We start from the raw sequence: 19,728 nt of genomic DNA, 5'->3' as shown, positions 1-19,728 counted from the left end.
TCCCGCATTACCAGGGGGTGACAGAGGCAGGACACTGAGAGCCCTGCCGCCCATCCCGCATTACCTGGGGGTGACAGAGGCAGGACACTGAGAGCCCTGCCGCCCACCCCGCATTACCAGGGGGTGACAGAGGCAGGACACTGAGAGCCCTGCCGCCCACCCCGCATTACCTGGGGGTGACAGAGGCAGGACACTGAGAGCCCTGCCGCCCATCCCGCATTACCAGGGGGTGACAGAGGCAGGACACTGAGAACCCTGCCGCCCACCCCGCATTACCAGGGGGTGACAGATGCAGGACACTGAGAACCCTGCCGCCCATCCCGCATTACCAGGGGGTGACAGAGGCAGGACACTGAGAACCCTGCCGCCCATCCCGCATTACCTGGGGGTGACAGAGGCAGGACACTGAGAACCCTGCCGCCCATCCCGCATTACCTGGGGGTGACAGAGGCAGGACACTGAGAACCCTGCCGCCCACCCCGCATTACCTGGGGGTGACAGAGGCAGGACACTGAGATCCTGCCGCCTACCTGGGGGTGACAGACTGACCCGCTCGTCATATTACCAGATGGGGGCAGAGGCAGGATACCGACAGGCTGCCCCCCCCCCCCCCCTATCCCCATTACCAGGGGAAGACAGAGGTAGGACATTGACAGACCCCCCCTATTACCAGAATGGGGCTGCAGAGGCAGGACACGGAGGAGACTGCCGTCCTCCTCACATTACCAGGGGGCTGCAGAGGCAGGACACGAACAGACTGCCCCCCCATTACCAGGGTGTGACAGGATGCCCCGCTCCTCACATTACCACATGGTGACAGAGGCAGGAGACTGACAGTGCCCCCCCATTACCAGACGGTGAGAGAGGCAGGACACTGACAGAACCCCCCCCCCCATTACCAGACGGTGAGAGAGGCAGGACACTGACAGACCCCCCCCCCCCCATTACCACTGTGTAAGAGACTGCCTTCCTATCCCCATTACCAGGGGGCTGCAGAGGCAGGACACAAACGGACTGCCCCCCATTACCAGGGCGTGACAGGATGCCCCGCTCCTCACATTACCACATGGTGACAGAGGCAGGAGACTGACAGACTGCAGGGGGTGGCAAAGGCAGGGTGACTGGGAAACTGCCCCCCTCCCATTACCAGAGTGTGATAGGGAAAGTATGACGCAGCCCCCCCCCCCCCCCATTACCAGGGGGTGACAGAGACTGGCCCCTTACTAGAGTAATAGAGGACCCCCCATTACCACAGCGAGAGGGCAGAAAATGCCTCCGCACTCTATATTAGCAAAGGATTTACAGAGATTCGGGGTGAAATTTAATAGGATGAGAGATTTGGTAGGAAATCTCCAACTCTTTTAAAGCGGCAATCATTTACACGTCAAAATTAAACTGGTTTTGCAGTGTAGCTGATTGCCGCTTTACAAAAAACTGGAGATTTCTTACCAAATCTCTCACTTTCAGAATCTCTCATCCTATTACATTGCCCCCTTGTTTTGTACATCAGTCTGACAAAAGTTGACTTGAGTATAGTCCATAGAGGCAGAGACCGCCTCCCATTGAGCCATGGAGGAAGTGTACATCCTCTCCCCTGGGAATGGCTGGAAGAGCTGCCTGACGTGACTGGGAAAGCAAATCACACACATATCTGTTTTTGAGGCTGTTGATCCGCCTATTGTTAGATGTACATGTTGCTAACAGCCAAAGACCTCTCTGCCCCTCTTTCTATACTGTGTGATTGCCGAGACTCTGTCCAGAGTGTGACAAGCCTTCTCTTATCTGGGAAACATCCAGAGGTTCTACTAAGGACCCCAGAAGATCTTCTGTAGACCACCTCGTGTCCTGACCTCTCTACGCCTCCCATTTGGTGAATAACCTGCAAACACACCAACCCTGAACCTCTACCGCTGTTAATTCTTCCTAGGCTGACCCAGGACATAATCAAAATACTCTCTGCACGGAGAAGTCTGGTCCTGGTTCCCACTTTGAAGAGCAGGCTGGGACAGCCACAATCCAGAAAAGCCCCTGACCCTACGTCAAAAATAAATCTAGAGAATCTAGCAGCGGTGGGGGCCAGAGAAGCAAGTATCAGTCACTGGATACTGGGAACCCCTGGATAGTGCAGCGTGACATCTTGGGGCCCCTGCGGCCCTTGGCTTTGGTCATGGCAAAATGGTTTAAGGAGCTCCCTTTGACACTTAAGAATGTTTCGGACAGAGCTAAGCCTGGGCTCCCGGGGGCCAAAACACTGCCTAAAGTCGGGGCCTCCCGCAAAAACTCTTGCACAGATTCTGCGGTGCCCCAAGGCTCCACCATGAAGAATCGCAAGAACTCGTCGTCCGAGGGGCAGGGCAAAGGACTGAAGGATAGCCGACTGTCCAGAGAGGGCCTGCAGAGTCTCCTACCGGGCAAGAGCCGAAAAAATTCCAGGGATGAAATTGGTGCTCTCCGGGCCCCAAAGGGACACAGCACATACATTAACCGCCTCATCAAGGTGGATCCCAACCTGCAGGAGAAGAATGGAAGGAATTTCCAGGAAACCAATGAACCGGGACAAGAGAAGGAGAAAGGGGTCAAGGAGGAAACGGTGAGTGCGTAAGGTCACGTATGTATTGGGCGTTTAATTTATCTATACATCTCTAGTAGAAGGAATAGCACTCCAGCTGAAATGGTAGCGATAGGTCAACACCATATGGTCGACATAGATAAAAGGTCAATGCAAGCAAAAGGTCAACATGGCAATAATGATCGACACATGAAAATGTCGACAGTTTTTGGGGTATTTTTTTTTTTATTTTTTTTTACTGTATCATACTTTACCATATATGGATGGTAAAGTGTGCCGAGTGCAGCCGTGTCCTGAAGCATGGCAAGGGGTACCGTAATTAAAGGTCCATGTGCTGTATATCAGACATAGCAGAGCATCGCACTCTGTGTACCGACTGCCCATACAGCAGCGCCGCGATCCATCCGGACTGACATCACAAATGATCTTGCCCATTTGTGATGTCAGTCGCGACGGATTGGGCAGTGTGTATGGAGAACACACTGCCCGAACAGTCTGTATATATATCTGCAGGTTGATTGATCTCCAAATATATCTACTAGTGTGTACCCAGCTTTGAGGGTGCCTATTAAGCTGGGGAAACACCTACAGATTTATCTGTCCAATCTTGTGGGAGCAAGAATATGGTAATGTACGGGAGCAAATGACAATTAAAAATTGACTTCCAAACGCTGAAAACAGACAATGTTCAGTCACAGGGATTGGTCAAATCAATATAATGTAACAAATTTATCCAAGCAATTGTTTTTGTTTATTTTCCAGCATTTAGGAGCAAATGCTGATTGTCATTGGCTCATATACATTACCAGATTTTTGTTCCCACCAGACAGTTTGGACAGATAAATCCATAGATGCCTTAAAGTGATTCTTCAATTTATTCCTTGGGACCACAAGCTGTTCACGTTTGCAGGTTGCCTTACAGGTGCACAGGTGTACTCATTACTCAGTGACATATTTTAAATGAGCCTGGAAAACATGCAGTGTTTGGGGTTCTGGGGACTGAGTTTGGGAACCTGTGTATTCTACAGTCAGTCAGTCTTTCTTTCTAACTACTATCACTGTCGTTACCAGTGAGTGGATTGTACAGTAATGCACACGTGCTGAATGTATGAGGACATTGTACTACATAATAATAGCGTTGCATTGTATATGGGGTGCCACAGCCTGGCGTACAGGATTTATACTGTGTAATAGGACGTTAAGCAGGAACATTGCTTCTTCCAAAAGTAATACTGTATGTACTTGGAGATCTCATTTAGGGGCACATTTATTATGATCGCAATTACTATGCGATCTGGGCGGAATATTACCGCCCAGGATCGCATTGTAAAATGCGATCAGATCACTGGGATGTATCATCCCTGGCACTGCAGGGACAGGGTTCCAAAAGGAGCCCGTCCCTGCGAAGTGCTAAGCCGGAAGCTGGGAGGTCAGCGCATGCGCGGTTATGCGCTGACCCCCGACCCCTCTTACCGCACTACCCTGCTCGGCAGTGCGATGTGTAGCCATAGGCTACAATGGGCTATCACCATCCCAGAATGGCGATAGCCCAGGGGTGCGATGCCGGGCTGCCCGATGTTGATACATCGGGCAGCTTCGCATCCCCCATAGAAACCTATGGGGGATGTGGCTGGCGGCGCTGCAGGGAGGATCGCAGCAGGGATTGGAGATTCCTGCTGCGTCCCCCCTATGATACATTTAGGGGATACTTAGTATTTGCGGCTAAACGGGATTTAGCCGCAAATATGGTTTGATAAATGGGCCCCTTATTCAGTAGTGTTTCACAGTAATTAACCTTTGAGGGAACAGTTTTATCACCATCATTAGATCGTTCTGTAGGACAACTAATGGGAAACAACAATTGTGGCCATTGGGGAGTCTGATTGGTCCTCCCACTCACTGGGAACTGAGGCCTGAGGCACAAATTGACATTACTAATTCCTAGTGAACTGACTGGGATCATTTCCCATAAATATTGTGGGATGCGGTCATTTGGTCTACACTACAGCATTATGGTAGACAGTCATTAGGTGGACATGGGAAAAGGTCGACCGGTCATTAGTTCGACTTTGTCTAGGTCGACAGTGAAAAGGTCATATGGGGGTTTTCACTGTTTTTTGAGCCGACATGTGCCGACAGGTGGTATTTTATGCCCTACCATCCACTAGGGCGTGGTGGGAGAATAAAATAGTGTGCCGAGCGCACCGAGGCACCGTGCCCAAAGCATTGCGAGCGCAGTGGTGCACTTTAAACTGTGTCCATGTCGACTGTGTTGACATTCAGGTGAAAAATCCCATGTTGACCTAGACATTGTCGAACTAATGACCTTTTGACCTAGAACCATGTCGACCTTTTCCCATGTTGACCTAATGGTTTCAACCTAATGACTGTAGACCAAATGATCCCAACCCAAATATTGTATGCAGGGTCATTTATAGCCACGTGAGTAACGTCTCCCACATTTACCATCCTTTGTCTCCTCTTCCAACGCAGATCATCATCTTGGAGGACTACGCTGACCCTTATGATGCTACGCGCACCAAAGAGCAACGCGACCTGGAGAGGGTCGGGGAGAACGACGGCTACATGGAGCCTTATGATGCCCAGCAGATGATCACTGGTAAGAGTTTGGCCAGGACGTGTGTGAGGCTGAAAGGCCAGTCCCAGTAACTAGCACACAATCATCTGCCCCACTACACTAGCACTTGTTGTGTAGGACTTTTTCCATCACCTCTGCCCTCTGCAGGGTGGAAAAAACAGAGGAGAAGGAAGCAGGTCCTGCGGTTTGTGTTAACCCTTTCACAGCCAAAGGTCCAGGAAGGTACACTGTCATCACTATTACTGCGATGGCCCCGCCCCCTGGGCTGTTCTCTCCATAGGGGGGGGGGTTGAAGTTCATGACCCTGTAGTTGTAGCTGTGACTATGTGCTGCTTTCCCAAACTCCAGCCTTATCTCTCCCTCCAGGAGGAAACACTGGTTTCCTGCCCCTCTCTCCACTGTGTCCCTAGAAGTGGATACCCCCCTCCCTCATCAGCCATGTGGGACTTTAACCAATTAACATTGTTGCATATAGAGCCACAACTGTACCGTTGTAGCTGGAACAGTATTGTTTATTTCTGGTCAGAACCAGAAACTGGGCTTTCTATCAGATGCAGTGCAGGACATTCGGTACTAGCACAGCGCCCATGATATTTGGTCGCACAACATATAATCGCATCGCATGCCATACACCCGATGCACAGTGATGCGATGTGATTTAAAATTGTATAAGCCCCCTATTCGTTGTTTAATTGTATAAGCACCCTAATGGGGGCTTACAATGTTAAATGCACCCCCACTATGAACGTGAACCCGAAGCGTGGCGGTACGCGTCCTCCGACCTTTTCATACCCCCACTATCCACATCGGCGTGGAGTCGATTTTATATAGTGTGGCGAGCCCGAAGCGTGGCGAGCGGACGCGTATAACTTTACATGTATTCCGCTCGCCACGCTTCGGGCTCGGTGGATCGCTGCGCTCGCCACACTATATAAAATAAACTCCACGCTGACGTGGATAGTGGGGGTATCAAAAGGTCGCCGCTCGACACGCTTCGGGTTCACGTTCATAGTGGGGGTGCATTTAACATTGTAAGCCCCCATTAGGGGCTTATACAATTTAAAATCGCATTGCATTGTATGCCATATACAATGGTATACAATTTTAAATTGTATGCCATCGGGTGCCAATCGCAAGCCTTATGGTCTGTAATGCGATGGGCGCCATGATAGTACACAAGTACCGGAAATTTTCTAAGATGTGACTGCTATTTCACATGGGTTGTCCATAGCAACGTACCACGTGAAATAGAAATCCCAGTGTGGGTTTCTTTAGCAGTGCTGAGGTGCCCCGCCCCCTTTCCTGAGGCCACGCCTACTTTCCTCATCTGTACCAGTTTATATGTCAGAGATGTTGTAGGGTATGTTACTACGGTGTGTGTGTGTGTATATGTATATGTATATATATATATATATATATATATATATATATATATATATATATATATATATATTCCAAGGGTCAATACCATTCTCAAAAGCCTGTACAGAATTTGCCGGCGGTGCTAGTATTATCTGGTAGGTGGAACATACTGAGGAAGTAGAACAGCATGCTTTCCTGCCCGCCGCTGGTGCTAGTATTATCTGGTAGGTGGAACATACTGAGGCAGTAGAACAGCATGCTTTCCTGCCCGCCGCTGGTGCTAGTATTATCTGGTAGGTGGAACATACTGAGGCAGTAGAACAGCATGCTTTCCTGCCCGCCGCTGGTGCTAGTATTATCTGGTAGGTGGAACATACTGAGGCAGTAGAACAGCATGCTTTCCTGCCCGCCGCTGGTGCTAGTATTATCTGGTAGGTGGAACATACTGAGGCAGTAGAACAGCATGCTCTCCTGCCCGCCGGTGGTGCTAGTATTATCTGGTAGGTGGAACATACTGAGGCAGTAGAGCAGCATGCTCTCCTGCCCGCCGCTGGTGCTTGTATTATCTGGTAGGTGGAATATACTGAGGCAGTAGAACAGCATGCTCTCCTGCCCGCCGCTGGTGTCATTGATGCCTGACATGATTAGGGGCGATACATCTTAGTGTAAAGTTCTCCTGCTCTACTGATGTCACAGCGGATTCCGGTATGACCGATGTAAATGTTATGAGTATGGCTGCAGTAATGTGTGCTCACTGCGTTGCATATTTACCCGGATCTGTGTGACTGCCCAGCGTGCGTAGGGCCCATCTCCATTTTAATTAAAAGGTATTTTCCAAACTCTTTGCCCCCTTTTCTGGGCTTGGGTGTAACTTCCCATGTCTGCATCCTGCCTCTCGGGCTGGCTTCCTATTGTGGACGGCTAAATGCGCCGACAGGAAGCCATGGCGGCTAACAGGATGGGCCTTGTTGCCATGGCGCCATGAGAACAGGATAGCCAGCTGTACAGGCTCCAGCAGTGGTACATGGGTGGGGAGTAAGAATGGGTGGATGCAGCCGGGAAGAATGGATTCGTATCCTTGTCTTATCTTGCTGTACTGTATTCAGGAGTAACGCCAGCACCTTCATCATACAGAGGGTTCTTGCCAATTCTGACTTGCGTGTTTTCGGTACAGAATGTTACTGTGGAAATAAACACTTCATGTGGTATTCTGCAGAGAGCCCGCTGTTAATAAACTCTACACTGATATATGCTTCTGCAGTGTTCTCCCCGGGATACATGCACATGTCAGCTGCATTGGGGAGAACATTGCTTATGTCTTACAGCAGGGTTTATACATGACTGAGCGGGACTTCTGTATAGTAAGGGGTAGCTGTATTATTAGATGAACAATGGGCCTGATTCAGCACAATCCCAGCAGTAGCCGCCTTGCACACTGAATCCTGCCTTGCGATGCACCTGCAATATTTACCGAGCACTTTGCTATACAGCGAAGCGCCTGCACAATACCAGCTGCCCTCTGGCTCTGCAAAGCCATCAGTGTTGGCCATCTTTTGGGGTTGCGTCTGCTTTCTATGATGTCATGCAGTCCCGTCCCAAATAAAAAGCCCCATTGATCGTTATGTCCCTGAACTTGCTTTGCACATTGTTGTGGTGAAGCAGGTCCAGATATTGGCAGGATGTATTGTAAGGTTTCTCTTTATATCACCGATACGTTATTTTGCCTGTCGAGCAAACCTGCACGCCCCCTCTCTCGCCATGTGACCTGTGCTGGCAGTGACTCTGCACACAAGCCATCAGAAATCCCAGTGTGGTGCCTGCGGCTTTGTTATGGTGAAAGAGCTGGAGGGTATCGGGGGCTCTAGAGTCATGGGCCCTCCAAAGGCAACACATCATTCATATATGGGGGGGTAGTCCATCACCCACAGCCATCTCCCGATTGGGCTGTGGGGGCCTTATTCAATGCTGTCTTCCCTGACAGTTTTGAACAGGAGATCTCAGCAGAACCAGCCCAACTTCACAAGCAGCCGGGCTCATTCTGCCGAAAACGTCCGGGAAGATGACTACGCTATATGAACTACTAAAGGGTGGACAAAGAGATAATAATGTTTTTAAAAAGTTTAATAATTCTCCATGATGTTCTTTAAATACAAGAGACCTTAAAGCAGGGGTCTTCAACCTTTAAGACAACGTGGGCCACCTAAAAAAATCCAGTGAAGCCCGAGGGCCACTAAACTCTACTGCGGTATTTCGGACAGCCCCATAGAATCACAGCTCCCCTATAACATCAGCACAGTCCTTCATAGATAGTTGGCACAGCCGCCCATACTCAGCACAAACCCCCCCACCACACACACCCCAATAGTCATCAGCAGCCAATTTGGGATCCAGTGCAAACAGTGAAATATGTGGCCCCCATATATAATTTGATATTGAATAAATTGCACGCGCCGTAGGCGCGCTCCCAAACAAAAAGGGGTGTGGCCTAATTATAAGGGCGTGGTCTAATTTTAAAGAGTGTGAACTAGCAGGAAAACAATTACCTGACACCTCTTTTGCAACCTGCATGACCAGACATTGGTTACCGCAGGAATGGTCTTTGTCCTCACACGCTTAAGTTGACTGAAGGCTGCACAGTGACATATAAGCATGAAGGCCCAACACAGTGAACTAGTATGCCTCACAGATCAAGCCCAAACAATGAAAGGCTACTTAAATCAATATAAACTGTTACACATTGTGCATCACACCATAGTGTCCATTAGACATTATGCCACACACCGTAATACCTGTTGTACATTATGTCATACACCGTAATGCCCATTACACATTATGCCGCACACCGTGATGCCCACTACACATTAATCCACACAAAATTATGCCCATTGCACATTATGCCCCACACTGATGCCCATTATGCCACAGACCATAATGCCAGCAGTACACCTGCTTTTACATATGATGCCCCAGAAGTGCCCCTCACCCAATGCCCCAGCAGTGCCCCTCACACACAATGCCCCAGCAGTGCCCCTCACACACAATGCCCCAGCAGTGCCCCTCACACACAATGCCCCCAGTAATGCCCCACACACAATGCCCCCAGTAATGCCTGCAGCTTTGCCAGGTCCCCTGCTCCAGCCAGCTGTACCTCCTCATCCTGCAGTTTCGCCGGGTCCCCTCCGCCAGCTGTGCCTCCTCCTCCTGCAGTTCCTACACCAGGTCCCCTGCTCCCCCCAGCTGCGTCGCCTCCTCCTGCAGCTTCGCCGGGTCCCAACTCCCCAGCTCCCACCAGACGTGCCTCCTCCTCCCTCAGCCGCGCTGGATCCATTCCTCTGCCCTGCCTGCAGCCAATGAAAAATCGGGTAGGCGGCACCCGGGGGGACTCCATTACCCTGCCTCCCTCGGCAGCGTTTTCTTTTACTTAAAAACAAAAAAAAATCCTGTGCATGGCTGGCCGGTGGGCAGAGGGCCACTGAGATCAGCTCCGTGGGCCACTCGTGGCCCGCGGGCCATGGGTTGAAGACCCCTGCCTTAAAGTTTTGGGTATAATATTGTTGTGTGGCGCCACCTACAGGCTGTAAGTGGTTAGATCATTTATCATGTAGTAGTTGCAGCTAACTTCCCATGGAAGGGGGTGGGTTATCCTCAATTAAGTATTCCCTGAATGTTGAACGTTGCGATCACATATTACAAATCAAGATTCCACCCAGATCGTATTGTACATGCAATCCATAGTAAAGGGGCCCCTATGTCAGAATCCTACAGCTGCATAAAATATGTCCCCACTTACCTAGGTTTGTGTGACCTCTATGTGAAAACGGCAAGAACCACAAGATACATGTGTAACTAGAACAGCCGGATAATCGCTGGAACATGATCTGTTACATTGGAACCGCGCTCCATATTCCAGTATGATGGCAGTACGACACATGCATAAACGACTCTTCCTATTGTAAATACGTTGTTGGTGCATTTCAGAGATCCGGCGCAGGGGATCCAAGGACCAACTGATCACCGAGCTCTTGCTGCTGGAACTGGGCTCCTCATGCGATGTGAAGATAGAGACCAAGAGGCAGGGCTGCCAGGAGCTCCTGGGAAAGCCACCACAGCTGTACGACACACCCTACGAGCCCCCCAAGACAGACCTAGAAGGAGAGGGACAGGAGAAAAAGCAGCGGGCTATGGATGGGACTCGGCCTGAGAATGATGAGAGGCCGGCAGAGGAATACGAGCAGCCATGGGAGTGGAAAAAGGAGCATATTGTAAGAGCCCTTTCAGGTGAGAAATGATTATTTCCCTGCCTTACCCATAGACGTGGCCGCCTGGACCACCAATGGCTCTTCTGTATTACTACATTGTTCTTGTTGGGGCCACCAACATGTTTCTTTGCTTTGTGCATCGGCTCTTTCATCGCGATTGTGACCTACAGTGCAAGGCAATCACTTACCTGACCTACAGTACAAGGCTCTCTGTAGGAATGGCTCATCTGAGTAATGGTCACAACTGCTCACTTAGAGGACACACTAGACCACCTCCTGATTACAGGAACTTGTGGGATAAATGCTTTGCACGTTGTGGCACAGTACTATAGTCAGACATTACATACATGTACCACACAATGCTGAGAAGCGTTGGCTGGTTGGGGAGGTGGAGATGCTTGTGCGAGTGCATGGCGCTTTATAGAGGAAACACAGAATGTGATGGCAGATAAGAACCACTACGCCCATCTAGTCTGCCCCTTTTGTTACCTCAAACCATATTTGATCCTTAATTTTTTTGTAAGGATATCAGTATGCCTATCCCAATCATGTTTCTATCATGTCCCCCCTTTCACTTCTCTGCTCCAAAGTATACATATTAAGATCTTTTAGTCTTTCCTGGTACGTGTCAAAAGCTTTACTAAAGTCTAGATAAGCTACGTCTACAGCCCCACCTTGATCTATTTCTTTAGTCACCCAGTCAAAAAAGTCAATAAGATTTGTTTGACATGATCTTCCCCCAGTAAACCCATGCTGTTTGGATCCTGTAAATTGCTGGTTTTGAGATATTCTACAACTCTTTGTTTTATTTCCCTACTACTGATGTGAGGCTCACTGGTCGATAGTTGCTTACCTCTTCCTTGCTTCCACTTTTGTGCAGTGGGACTACATTTGCTGTTTTCCAGTCCTCTGGGATTACTCCAGTAGCTAGTGACTGGTTGAATAATTCTGTTATTGGTTTTACCAGCTCCCCTGTAAGCTCTTTTAGTATCCTTGGATGTGTCCCATCTGGCCCCATTGATTTATCCACTTTCAGTTTTGAGAGTTCTGTGAGGACTTTCTCCTCTGTAAATGTACTTGTCTCTCCCTCAGTTTTCTGACTATACTTGCAACTTAACTGTGGCCATACTTGCAACTTAACTGTGGCCCCTTCCCCTCTCTTTCAGCAGTGATACAGAGCAGAAATAATTATTAATATGATCTATTACATTGTCCCCCTCAAGAAGACTTCCACTCTGTCTTTAGTCTTATTGGGTACTCTTTACTTATCACGGCAGCCATCGCGGGCATTGAATGCACTAAAAATTCGGGTGCGACCGACGCGATGCCCGCGATTTCCCATAGGGAACAATGTTAAATGTCTCAATTGACCCGATTTTCCTGTTCAATGCCTCAATTGAGCCGATTTTTCCATAGGAAACAATGTTAAATGGCCCACAGAGGACAAATAGGCACCCTGAAGTGTGAAATGGCCCCCACAATTGTTAACGCCACCCCACGATCAACGTGAACCCGAAGTGTGGCGAGCGGCGGCGGTACGCGTCCTACGACCTTTTCATACCCCCACTATCCACGTCGGCGTGGAGTTGAGAATAGAATAGTGTGGCGAGCGCAGCGAGCCACCGAGCCCGAAGCGTGGCGAGCGCAGCGGATACCTTCACAGGTAAACGTGTCCCTTCGCGGGCTTCACAGGTATGCGCGTGCGCTCGCCACACTATTCTATTCTGAACTCCACGCCGATGTGGATAGTGGGGGTATGAAAAAGTTGTAGGACGCGTACCGACGCCCCTCGCGGGCTCGCTGCGCTCGCCACGCTTCGGGTTGACGTTGATCGTGGGGTGGCGTTAACAATTGTGGGGGCCATTTCACACTTCAGGGTGGCTATTTGGCCTCTGTGGGCCATTTAACATTGTTTCCGGGTCAATTGAGGCATTGAACATGAAAATCGGGTCAATTGAGACATTTAACATTGTTCCCTATGAGAAATCGCGGGCATCGCGTCGGTCGCGTCGCACCTGATTTTTAGTGCATTCAATGGCCGCGATGCCCGCGATTTTTTTACCTGCGATGCCCACGATCAAAATCGTGGGCGCTGTGCTAGGTAAAGAGTACCAAATAACCTTTTCATGGTTCATCCCATTACTTTCAGCTTACTGGTTACTGTTAGCTTGCTGGTTCCAAGATGATCACCATTATTATGGCACAAGGGGCTGGAAATCAAATTAGAATGACTTTTTACACACACACACACACACACACACACACACACCACACACACACTCACTCTCATGTATACCGTCGTGTAGATGGGACCCTTCCAGAATTTACATATTGACATCATCTGATGTCAATATGATGCCTTACTAGAGCATGAGGCTAGGCAAATGGTGGTCTTGGGTGGGAGGGGCGGAGCAGAGGCACTGCTTACAATGAGTTGGCTCTGCAGGGATAAATGAATACCTGGAGATGGGTCTAGGCTCTTGGCAGTAAATCATTGGGGAAGGTTTGGGAACAGGCAGCTCGTAACCAGTGACCATGTAGTGGGACCGGATCACCGTGGTGCTGCAGTGCACAGCTTAAAAACGGCTGCCCTAAAGTTGGCTGTAGCAGAATGAACCTAGGTAGAGGAGCACCACCCATCCTTCATTAAAGATGCAAACCGTTTGATTGTACGGCTGCCGTATTACATCCAGGTGTATCTATGTATATTAACTGGAGATCTCTACAATCAGAACAGAGTCTGTGCCTCACACCTCTTCTCCTATTGCTCCCTGCGGCTTGCAGTCCAGTTCGAAAGCAGCGAACGCTGCCCGGTGAAAGAGGAGGTCGCCCGACTGCACCAGCGCCAGAAAAGCTGGACAGCAAAGGTCTTGAAGCAGCCCCAGCCAGAACACAGTGACAAAGTGGACCCAAGCGTCCCCCTGGAGAAGCAGAGGTGGGGTTGTGACTGCATGCTCATCCATTTCTCATGCATTTTCATTATTTCCCTATTCTGTCTGTATTGAGCACTTTGCTGCTGCTGATCAGGTCCGCGCAGTCTGAGGCCTGTTGCATATCTTCCGGCTGTTTTGCAGTTCATTGTGTTCTTTTGCTCCCTCTTCTGGCCACAGTTGGTACCACGGAGCCGTGACCCGCGCTGAGGCAGAGAGCAGGTTGCAGTCCTGTCGCGAGGCCAGCTACCTACTGCGCAACAGCGAATCTGGCAACAGCAAATACTCCATTGCCCTGAAGTGAGTAGATTTAATCTGTGCTCGGCTGGTGTAGCCTTCTGGTGGCTGGCATGTGGTATAGCATACCCTCTTTAAGGCTTGCTGAGGAAGGGGGGGCGGGGGGTGTAGTTTGTGTGGAGTTATTTTATGTTGGCCCTCCTTGCCTGTTATTGCTAAACTGCTTTTGGATGATGCACCCTAAAACCTTCTTCTACCTCCCTGCAGGACTAGTCAGGGCTGCGTCCATATTATCGTGGCACAAACTAAAGACAACAAGTTCACTTTGAATCAGACGAGTGGCGTCTTCTGCAGCATCCCGGAGGTGGTCCATTACTACTCCAGCCAAAAGCTGCCCTTCAAGGGGGCAGAACACATGAGCCTATTGTATCCGGTGCCCAGAATCCACTGAGTTCTGCGGGCCCCATCCTTCTTGGGATCCCCCTGTCTGCACACCTGCGGCCACCGCGCTTCTGGCGGTACTATCCAAAACTTTCCATCCCCCCCCTCTGCCTTGGGTCAGCAACTGGCTTAGCGCTACTTCTGGATTTTCATGATAATGACTCAAATTGCTGCAATGCAGGAAAAACTTGGGCACCACTTTGACCTCAATGCCCCCACCCCCAGTGGGTACACTGCTAAAGCTTTAGCTCGGTGGGAACAAAGCTCTGGCAATGTGTGGGAGCATATGTCAATAAACCATTCGCACCCAAATGAGGAAAATAGATAAAAACAATTGTTTGGATATATTTCTTAAATCTAGTGGATTTATCCATTTTGTCTGGGAGACCATTGTCTGTCTTCTGGTGTTTGGGAGCAAATGTTTCATTCTCATATGCTTCCATACATTACCTAACTCTTGTTCCCACCGCATAGATTGGACAGATACAAGTTTAGGTGTGTACTCGGCTCAGAGAGTTCAGGTGATGGGGCAGCTGCGTGCAGGCACGTTATAAGGTGATGGGGCAGCTGCCTGCAGGCACATTATAAGGTGGTGGGGCAGTTGCCTGCAGGCATGTTATAAGGTGGTGGGGCAGCTGCGTGCAGGCACATTATAAGGCTGGGGTAGCCAACCCTAGTCCTCGAGAGCTACCAACAGTGCATGTTTTGCAGGTCTCCTCACAGAATCACAAGTGAGCTAATTAGCTCCATCTGTGGATCTTTTAAAATGTGTCAGTGATTAATGAGTGCAGCTGTGCAGCAGCTAGGTTGTCTGGAAAATGTGAACTGTTGGTAGCTCTCGAGGGCTAGGGTTGGCTACCACTGTTATAAGGTGATGGGGCAGCTGCCTGCAGGCACATTATAAGGTGATAGGGGCAGCTGCCTGCAGGCACATTATAAGGTGATAGGGGCAGCTGCCTGCAGGCACATTATAAGGTGGTAGGGCGGCTGCCTGCAGGCACATTATAAGGTGGTAGGGGGTGGCATTTGCATCATCAAGTGAATACACACCGCTCTGCCTGACATTAACAAATTCCTTGCTTGGTTTCCTAATGATGATACATAACCTGCTGGCTGCACATAGCGGTTGGTGACAATGGTTTAAAGCCACTCAAAATAAGTAAAACAAACAAACAAAAATCTCCAGAGCTAAAATGACAAATTCATCTTGTGAAATAAAGTGACCCTGGGACAGTGCTGCAGTTCACGCCGGACACCAGCAGGTGGCAAAGGACTGTATATCGTTTCTGCTCTCCATGCAAAGTTCCTAAGAGAATGTGCTTGTATTATAATGTACACTACTGTAGTTAATAAATGTTTGTAAATTTACCATTTTCATGTGTAGGATGCTTCCGTTACTCCATCTGATCTAATTCATTGGTACTCACACTCCTGGAAGTCCCCTGGCACAGTGCTTCTCAACCTCGGTCCTCAAGTACCCCTAAAGCTCCGTACACACAGAGCAATATATCAGGGACCAGAAAGGCTGTGTGTATAATACCGTGGTATATAGTGGTACAGGTGTCAGTGAGCTGTGTATAATACCGTGGTATATAGTGGTACAGGTCTCAGTGAGCTGTGTATAATACCGTGGTATATAGTGGTACAGGTGTCAGTGAGCTGTGTCTAATACCGTGGTATATAGTGGTACAGGTGTCAGTGAGCTGTGTATAATACCGTGGTATATAGTGGTACAGGTGTCAGTGAGCTGTGTATAATACCGTGGTATATAGTGGTACAGGTGTCAGTGAGCTGTGTATAATACCGTGGTATATAGTGGTACAGGTGTCAGTGAGCTGTGTATAATACCGTGGTATATAGTGGTATAGGTGTCAGTGAGCTGTGTATAATACCGTGGTATATAGTGGTACAGGTGTCAGTGAGCTGTGTATAATACCGTGGTATATAGTGGTACAGGTCTCAGTGAGCTGTGTATAATACCGTGGTATATAGTGGTACAGGTGTCAGTGAGCTGTGTATAATACAGTAGTATATAACGGTACAGGTGTCAGTGAGCTGTGTATAATGGTACAGTCCTGTGTGTATAATACCGTGGTATATAGTGGTACAGGTGTCAGTGAGCTGTGTATAATACCGTGGTATATAGTGGTACAGGTGTCAGTGAGCTGTGTATAATACCGTGGTATATAGTGGTACAGGTCTCAGTGAGCTGTGTATAATGGTACAGTCCTGTGCGTGTATAATACAGTGGTATAGGTGTCAGTGAGCTGTGTATAATACAGTAGTATATAACGGTACAGGTGTCAGTGAGCTGTGTATAATGGTATGGACCTGTGTGTGTATAATACAGTGGTATATAACGGTACAGGTGTCAGTGAGCTGTGTATAATGGTATGGACCTGTGTGTAATACAGTGGTATATAACGGTACAGGTGTCAGTGAGCTGTGTATAATGGTACAGTCCTGTGTGTGTATAATACCGTGGTATATAACGGTACAGGTGTCAGTGAGCTTTGTATAATGGTAGGTCCTGTGTGTGTGTATAATACTGTGGTGTATATAGTGGTACAGCTGTCAGTGAGCTGTGTATAATGGTACAGTCCTGTGTGTGTGTGTGTGTATAATACCGTGGTATATAACAGTACAGGTGTCAGTGAGCTGTGTATAATGGTAAAGTCCTGTGTGTGTATAATACCATGGAATATAGTGGTACAGGTGTCAGTGAGCTGTGTATAATGGTATAGTCCTGTGTGTGTATAATACCGTGGTATATAGTGGTACAGGTGTCAGTGAGCTGTGTATAATGGTATAGTCCTGTGTTTGTATAATACCGTGGTATATAGTGGTACAGGTGTCAGTGAGCTGTGTATAATGGTATAGTCCTGTGTGTGTGTGTGTGTGTGTGTGTGTGTGTGTATATAATACCGTGGTATATAGTGGTACAGGTGTCAGTGAGCTGTGTGTAATGGTATAGTCCTGTGTGTGTGTATAATACCGTGGTATATAGTGGTACAGGTGTCAGTGAGCTGTGTATAATACCGTGGTATATAGTGGTACACGTCTCAGTGAGCTGTGTATAATACCGTGGTATATAGTGGTACAGGTGTCAGTGAGCTGTGTATAATACCGTGGTATATAACGGTACAGGTGTCAGTGAGCTGTGTATAATGGTACAGTCCTGTGTGTGTATAATACCGTGGTATATAGTGGTACAGGTGTCAGTAAGCTGTGTATAATGGTACAGTCCTGAGTGTGTATAATACCGTGGTATATAGTGGTACAGGTGTCAGTGAGCTGTGTATAATACCGTGGTATATAGTGGTATAGGTGTCAGTGAGCTGTGTATAATGGTATAGTCCTGTGTGTGTGTATAATACCGTGGTATATAGTGGTACAGGTGTCAGTGCGCTGTGTATAATACCGTGGCATATAGTGGTACAGGTCTCACTGAGCTGTGTATAATGGTACAGTCCTGTGTGTGTATAATACAGTGGTATATAGTGGTATAGGTGTCAGTGAGCTGTGTATAATACAGTAGTATATAACGGTACAGGTGTCAGTGAGCTGTGTATAATGGTACAGTCCTGTGTGTGTATAATACCGTGGTATATAGTGGTACAGGTGTCAGTGAGCTGTGTATAATGGTATAGTCCTGTGTGTGTATAATACCGTGGTATATAAAACGGTACAGGTGTCAGTGAGCTGTGTATAATGGTAAAGTCCTGTGTGTGTATAATACCGTGGTATATAGTGGTACAGGTGTCAGTGAGCTGTGTATAATGGTACAGTCCTGTGTGTGTGTATAATACCGTGGTATATAACGGTACAGGTGTCAGTGAGCTGTGTATAATGGTATAGTCCTGTGTGTGTATAATACCGTGGTATATAGTGGTACAGGTGTCAGTGAGCTTTGTATAATGGTAGGTCCTGTGTGTGTGTATAATACCGTGGTATATAGTGGTACAGGTGTCAGTGAGCTGTGTATAATGGTATGGTCCTGTGTGTGTGTATAATACCGTGGTATATAACGGTACAGGTGTCAGTGAGCTGTGTATAATGGTACAGTCCTGTGTGTGTGTGTGTGTGTGTGTGTGTGTGTGTAATACCATGGTATATAACAGTACAGGTGTCAGTGAGCTGTGTATAATGGTAAAGTCCTGTGTGTGTATAATACCGTGGTATATAGTGGTACAGGTGTGAGTGAGCTGTGTATAATGGTATAGTCCTGTGTGTGTATAATACCGTGGTATATAGTGGTACAGGTGTCAGTGAGCTGTGTATAATACCGTGGTATATAGTGGTACAGGTGTCAGTGAGCTGTGTATAATACCGTGGTATATAGTGGTATAGGTGTCAGTGAGCTGTGTATAATACCGTGGTATATAGTGGTACAGGTGTCAGTGAGCTGTGTATAATACCGTGGTATATAGTGGTACAGGTCTCAGTGAGCTGTGTATAATACCGTGGTATATAGTGGTACAGGTGTCAGTGAGCTGTGTATAATACAGTAGTATATAACGGTACAGGTGTCAGTGAGCTGTGTATAATGGTACAGTCCTGTGTGTATAATACCGTGGTATATAGTGGTACAGGTGTCAGTGAGCTGTGTATAATACCGTGGTATATAGTGGTACAGGTGTCAGTGAGCTGTGTATAATACCGTGGTATATAGTGGTACAGGTCTCAGTGAGCTGTGTATAATGGTACAGTCCTGTGCGTGTATAATACAGTGGTATAGGTGTCAGTGAGCTGTGTATAATACAGTAGTATATAACGGTACAGGTGTCAGTGAGCTGTGTATAATGGTATGGACCTGTGTGTGTATAATACAGTGGTATATAACGGTACAGGTGTCAGTGAGCTGTGTATAATGGTATGGACCTGTGTGTAATACAGTGGTATATAACGGTACAGGTGTCAGTGAGCTGTGTATAATGGTACAGTCCTGTGTGTGTATAATACCGTGGTATATAACGGTACAGGTGTCAGTGAGCTTTGTATAATGGTAGGTCCTGTGTGTGTGTATAATACTGTGGTGTATATAGTGGTACAGCTGTCAGTGAGCTGTGTATAATGGTACAGTCCTGTGTGTGTGTGTGTGTATAATACCGTGGTATATAACAGTACAGGTGTCAGTGAGCTGTGTATAATGGTAAAGTCCTGTGTGTGTATAATACCATGGAATATAGTGGTACAGGTGTCAGTGAGCTGTGTATAATGGTATAGTCCTGTGTGTGTATAATACCGTGGTATATAGTGGTACAGGTGTCAGTGAGCTGTGTATAATGGTATAGTCCTGTGTTTGTATAATACCGTGGTATATAGTGGTAC

General features: G+C 48.0%; 1 protein-coding gene across 3 annotated transcripts; it reads left to right on the top strand.

Annotated features, from left to right (window-relative positions):
• The first annotated feature begins 356 nt into the window (after positions 1–356).
• On the top strand, positions 357–15,766 carry SHE (Src homology 2 domain containing E). Of its 3 annotated transcripts, none has more exons than XR_014466346.1 (7): positions 357–2,590; positions 5,063–5,189; positions 10,509–10,808; positions 13,574–13,724; positions 13,900–14,019; positions 14,224–15,020; positions 15,373–15,766. XR_014466346.1 is itself a non-coding variant. In XM_083167831.1 (6 exons), the coding sequence occupies exons 1-6, from the start codon at positions 2,168–2,170 to the stop codon at positions 14,405–14,407; spliced, it is 1,305 nt and encodes a 434-aa protein (XP_083023957.1). In that variant the 5' UTR covers positions 357–2,167; the 3' UTR covers positions 14,408–15,766. The 3 variants fall into 3 exon arrangements, 1 of the variants encoding a protein (XP_083023957.1); XR_014466345.1 differs by having other exon boundaries at positions 14,224–15,337; XM_083167831.1 differs by having other exon boundaries at positions 14,224–15,766.
• The last annotated feature ends 3,962 nt before the right edge of the window (positions 15,767–19,728 follow it).

This window comes from Crinia signifera, chromosome 12 (genome assembly GCF_055691185.1).
Source record: "Crinia signifera chromosome 12, ASM5569118v1, whole genome shotgun sequence".
Taxonomy (NCBI): Eukaryota; Metazoa; Chordata; class Amphibia; order Anura; family Myobatrachidae; genus Crinia; species Crinia signifera.
This window is presented reverse-complemented; position numbering and strand designations above follow the sequence as displayed.

What these genes read in the sequence shown, in the direction of transcription:
- SHE (XM_083167831.1), top strand. Translation starts at nt 2,168, where the DNA reads ATGGCAAAATGGTTTAAGGAGCTCCCTTTGACACTTAAGAATGTTTCG. An exon ending in AAGGGGTCAAGGAGGAAACG is followed by an intron (nt 2,591 to 5,062) that starts GTGAGTGCGTAA and finishes CTTCCAACGCAG; the next exon opens with ATCATCATCTTGGAGGACTA. An exon ending in GTCCCCCTGGAGAAGCAGAG is followed by an intron (nt 13,725 to 13,899) that starts GTGGGGTTGTGA and finishes TTCTGGCCACAG; the next exon opens with TTGGTACCACGGAGCCGTGA.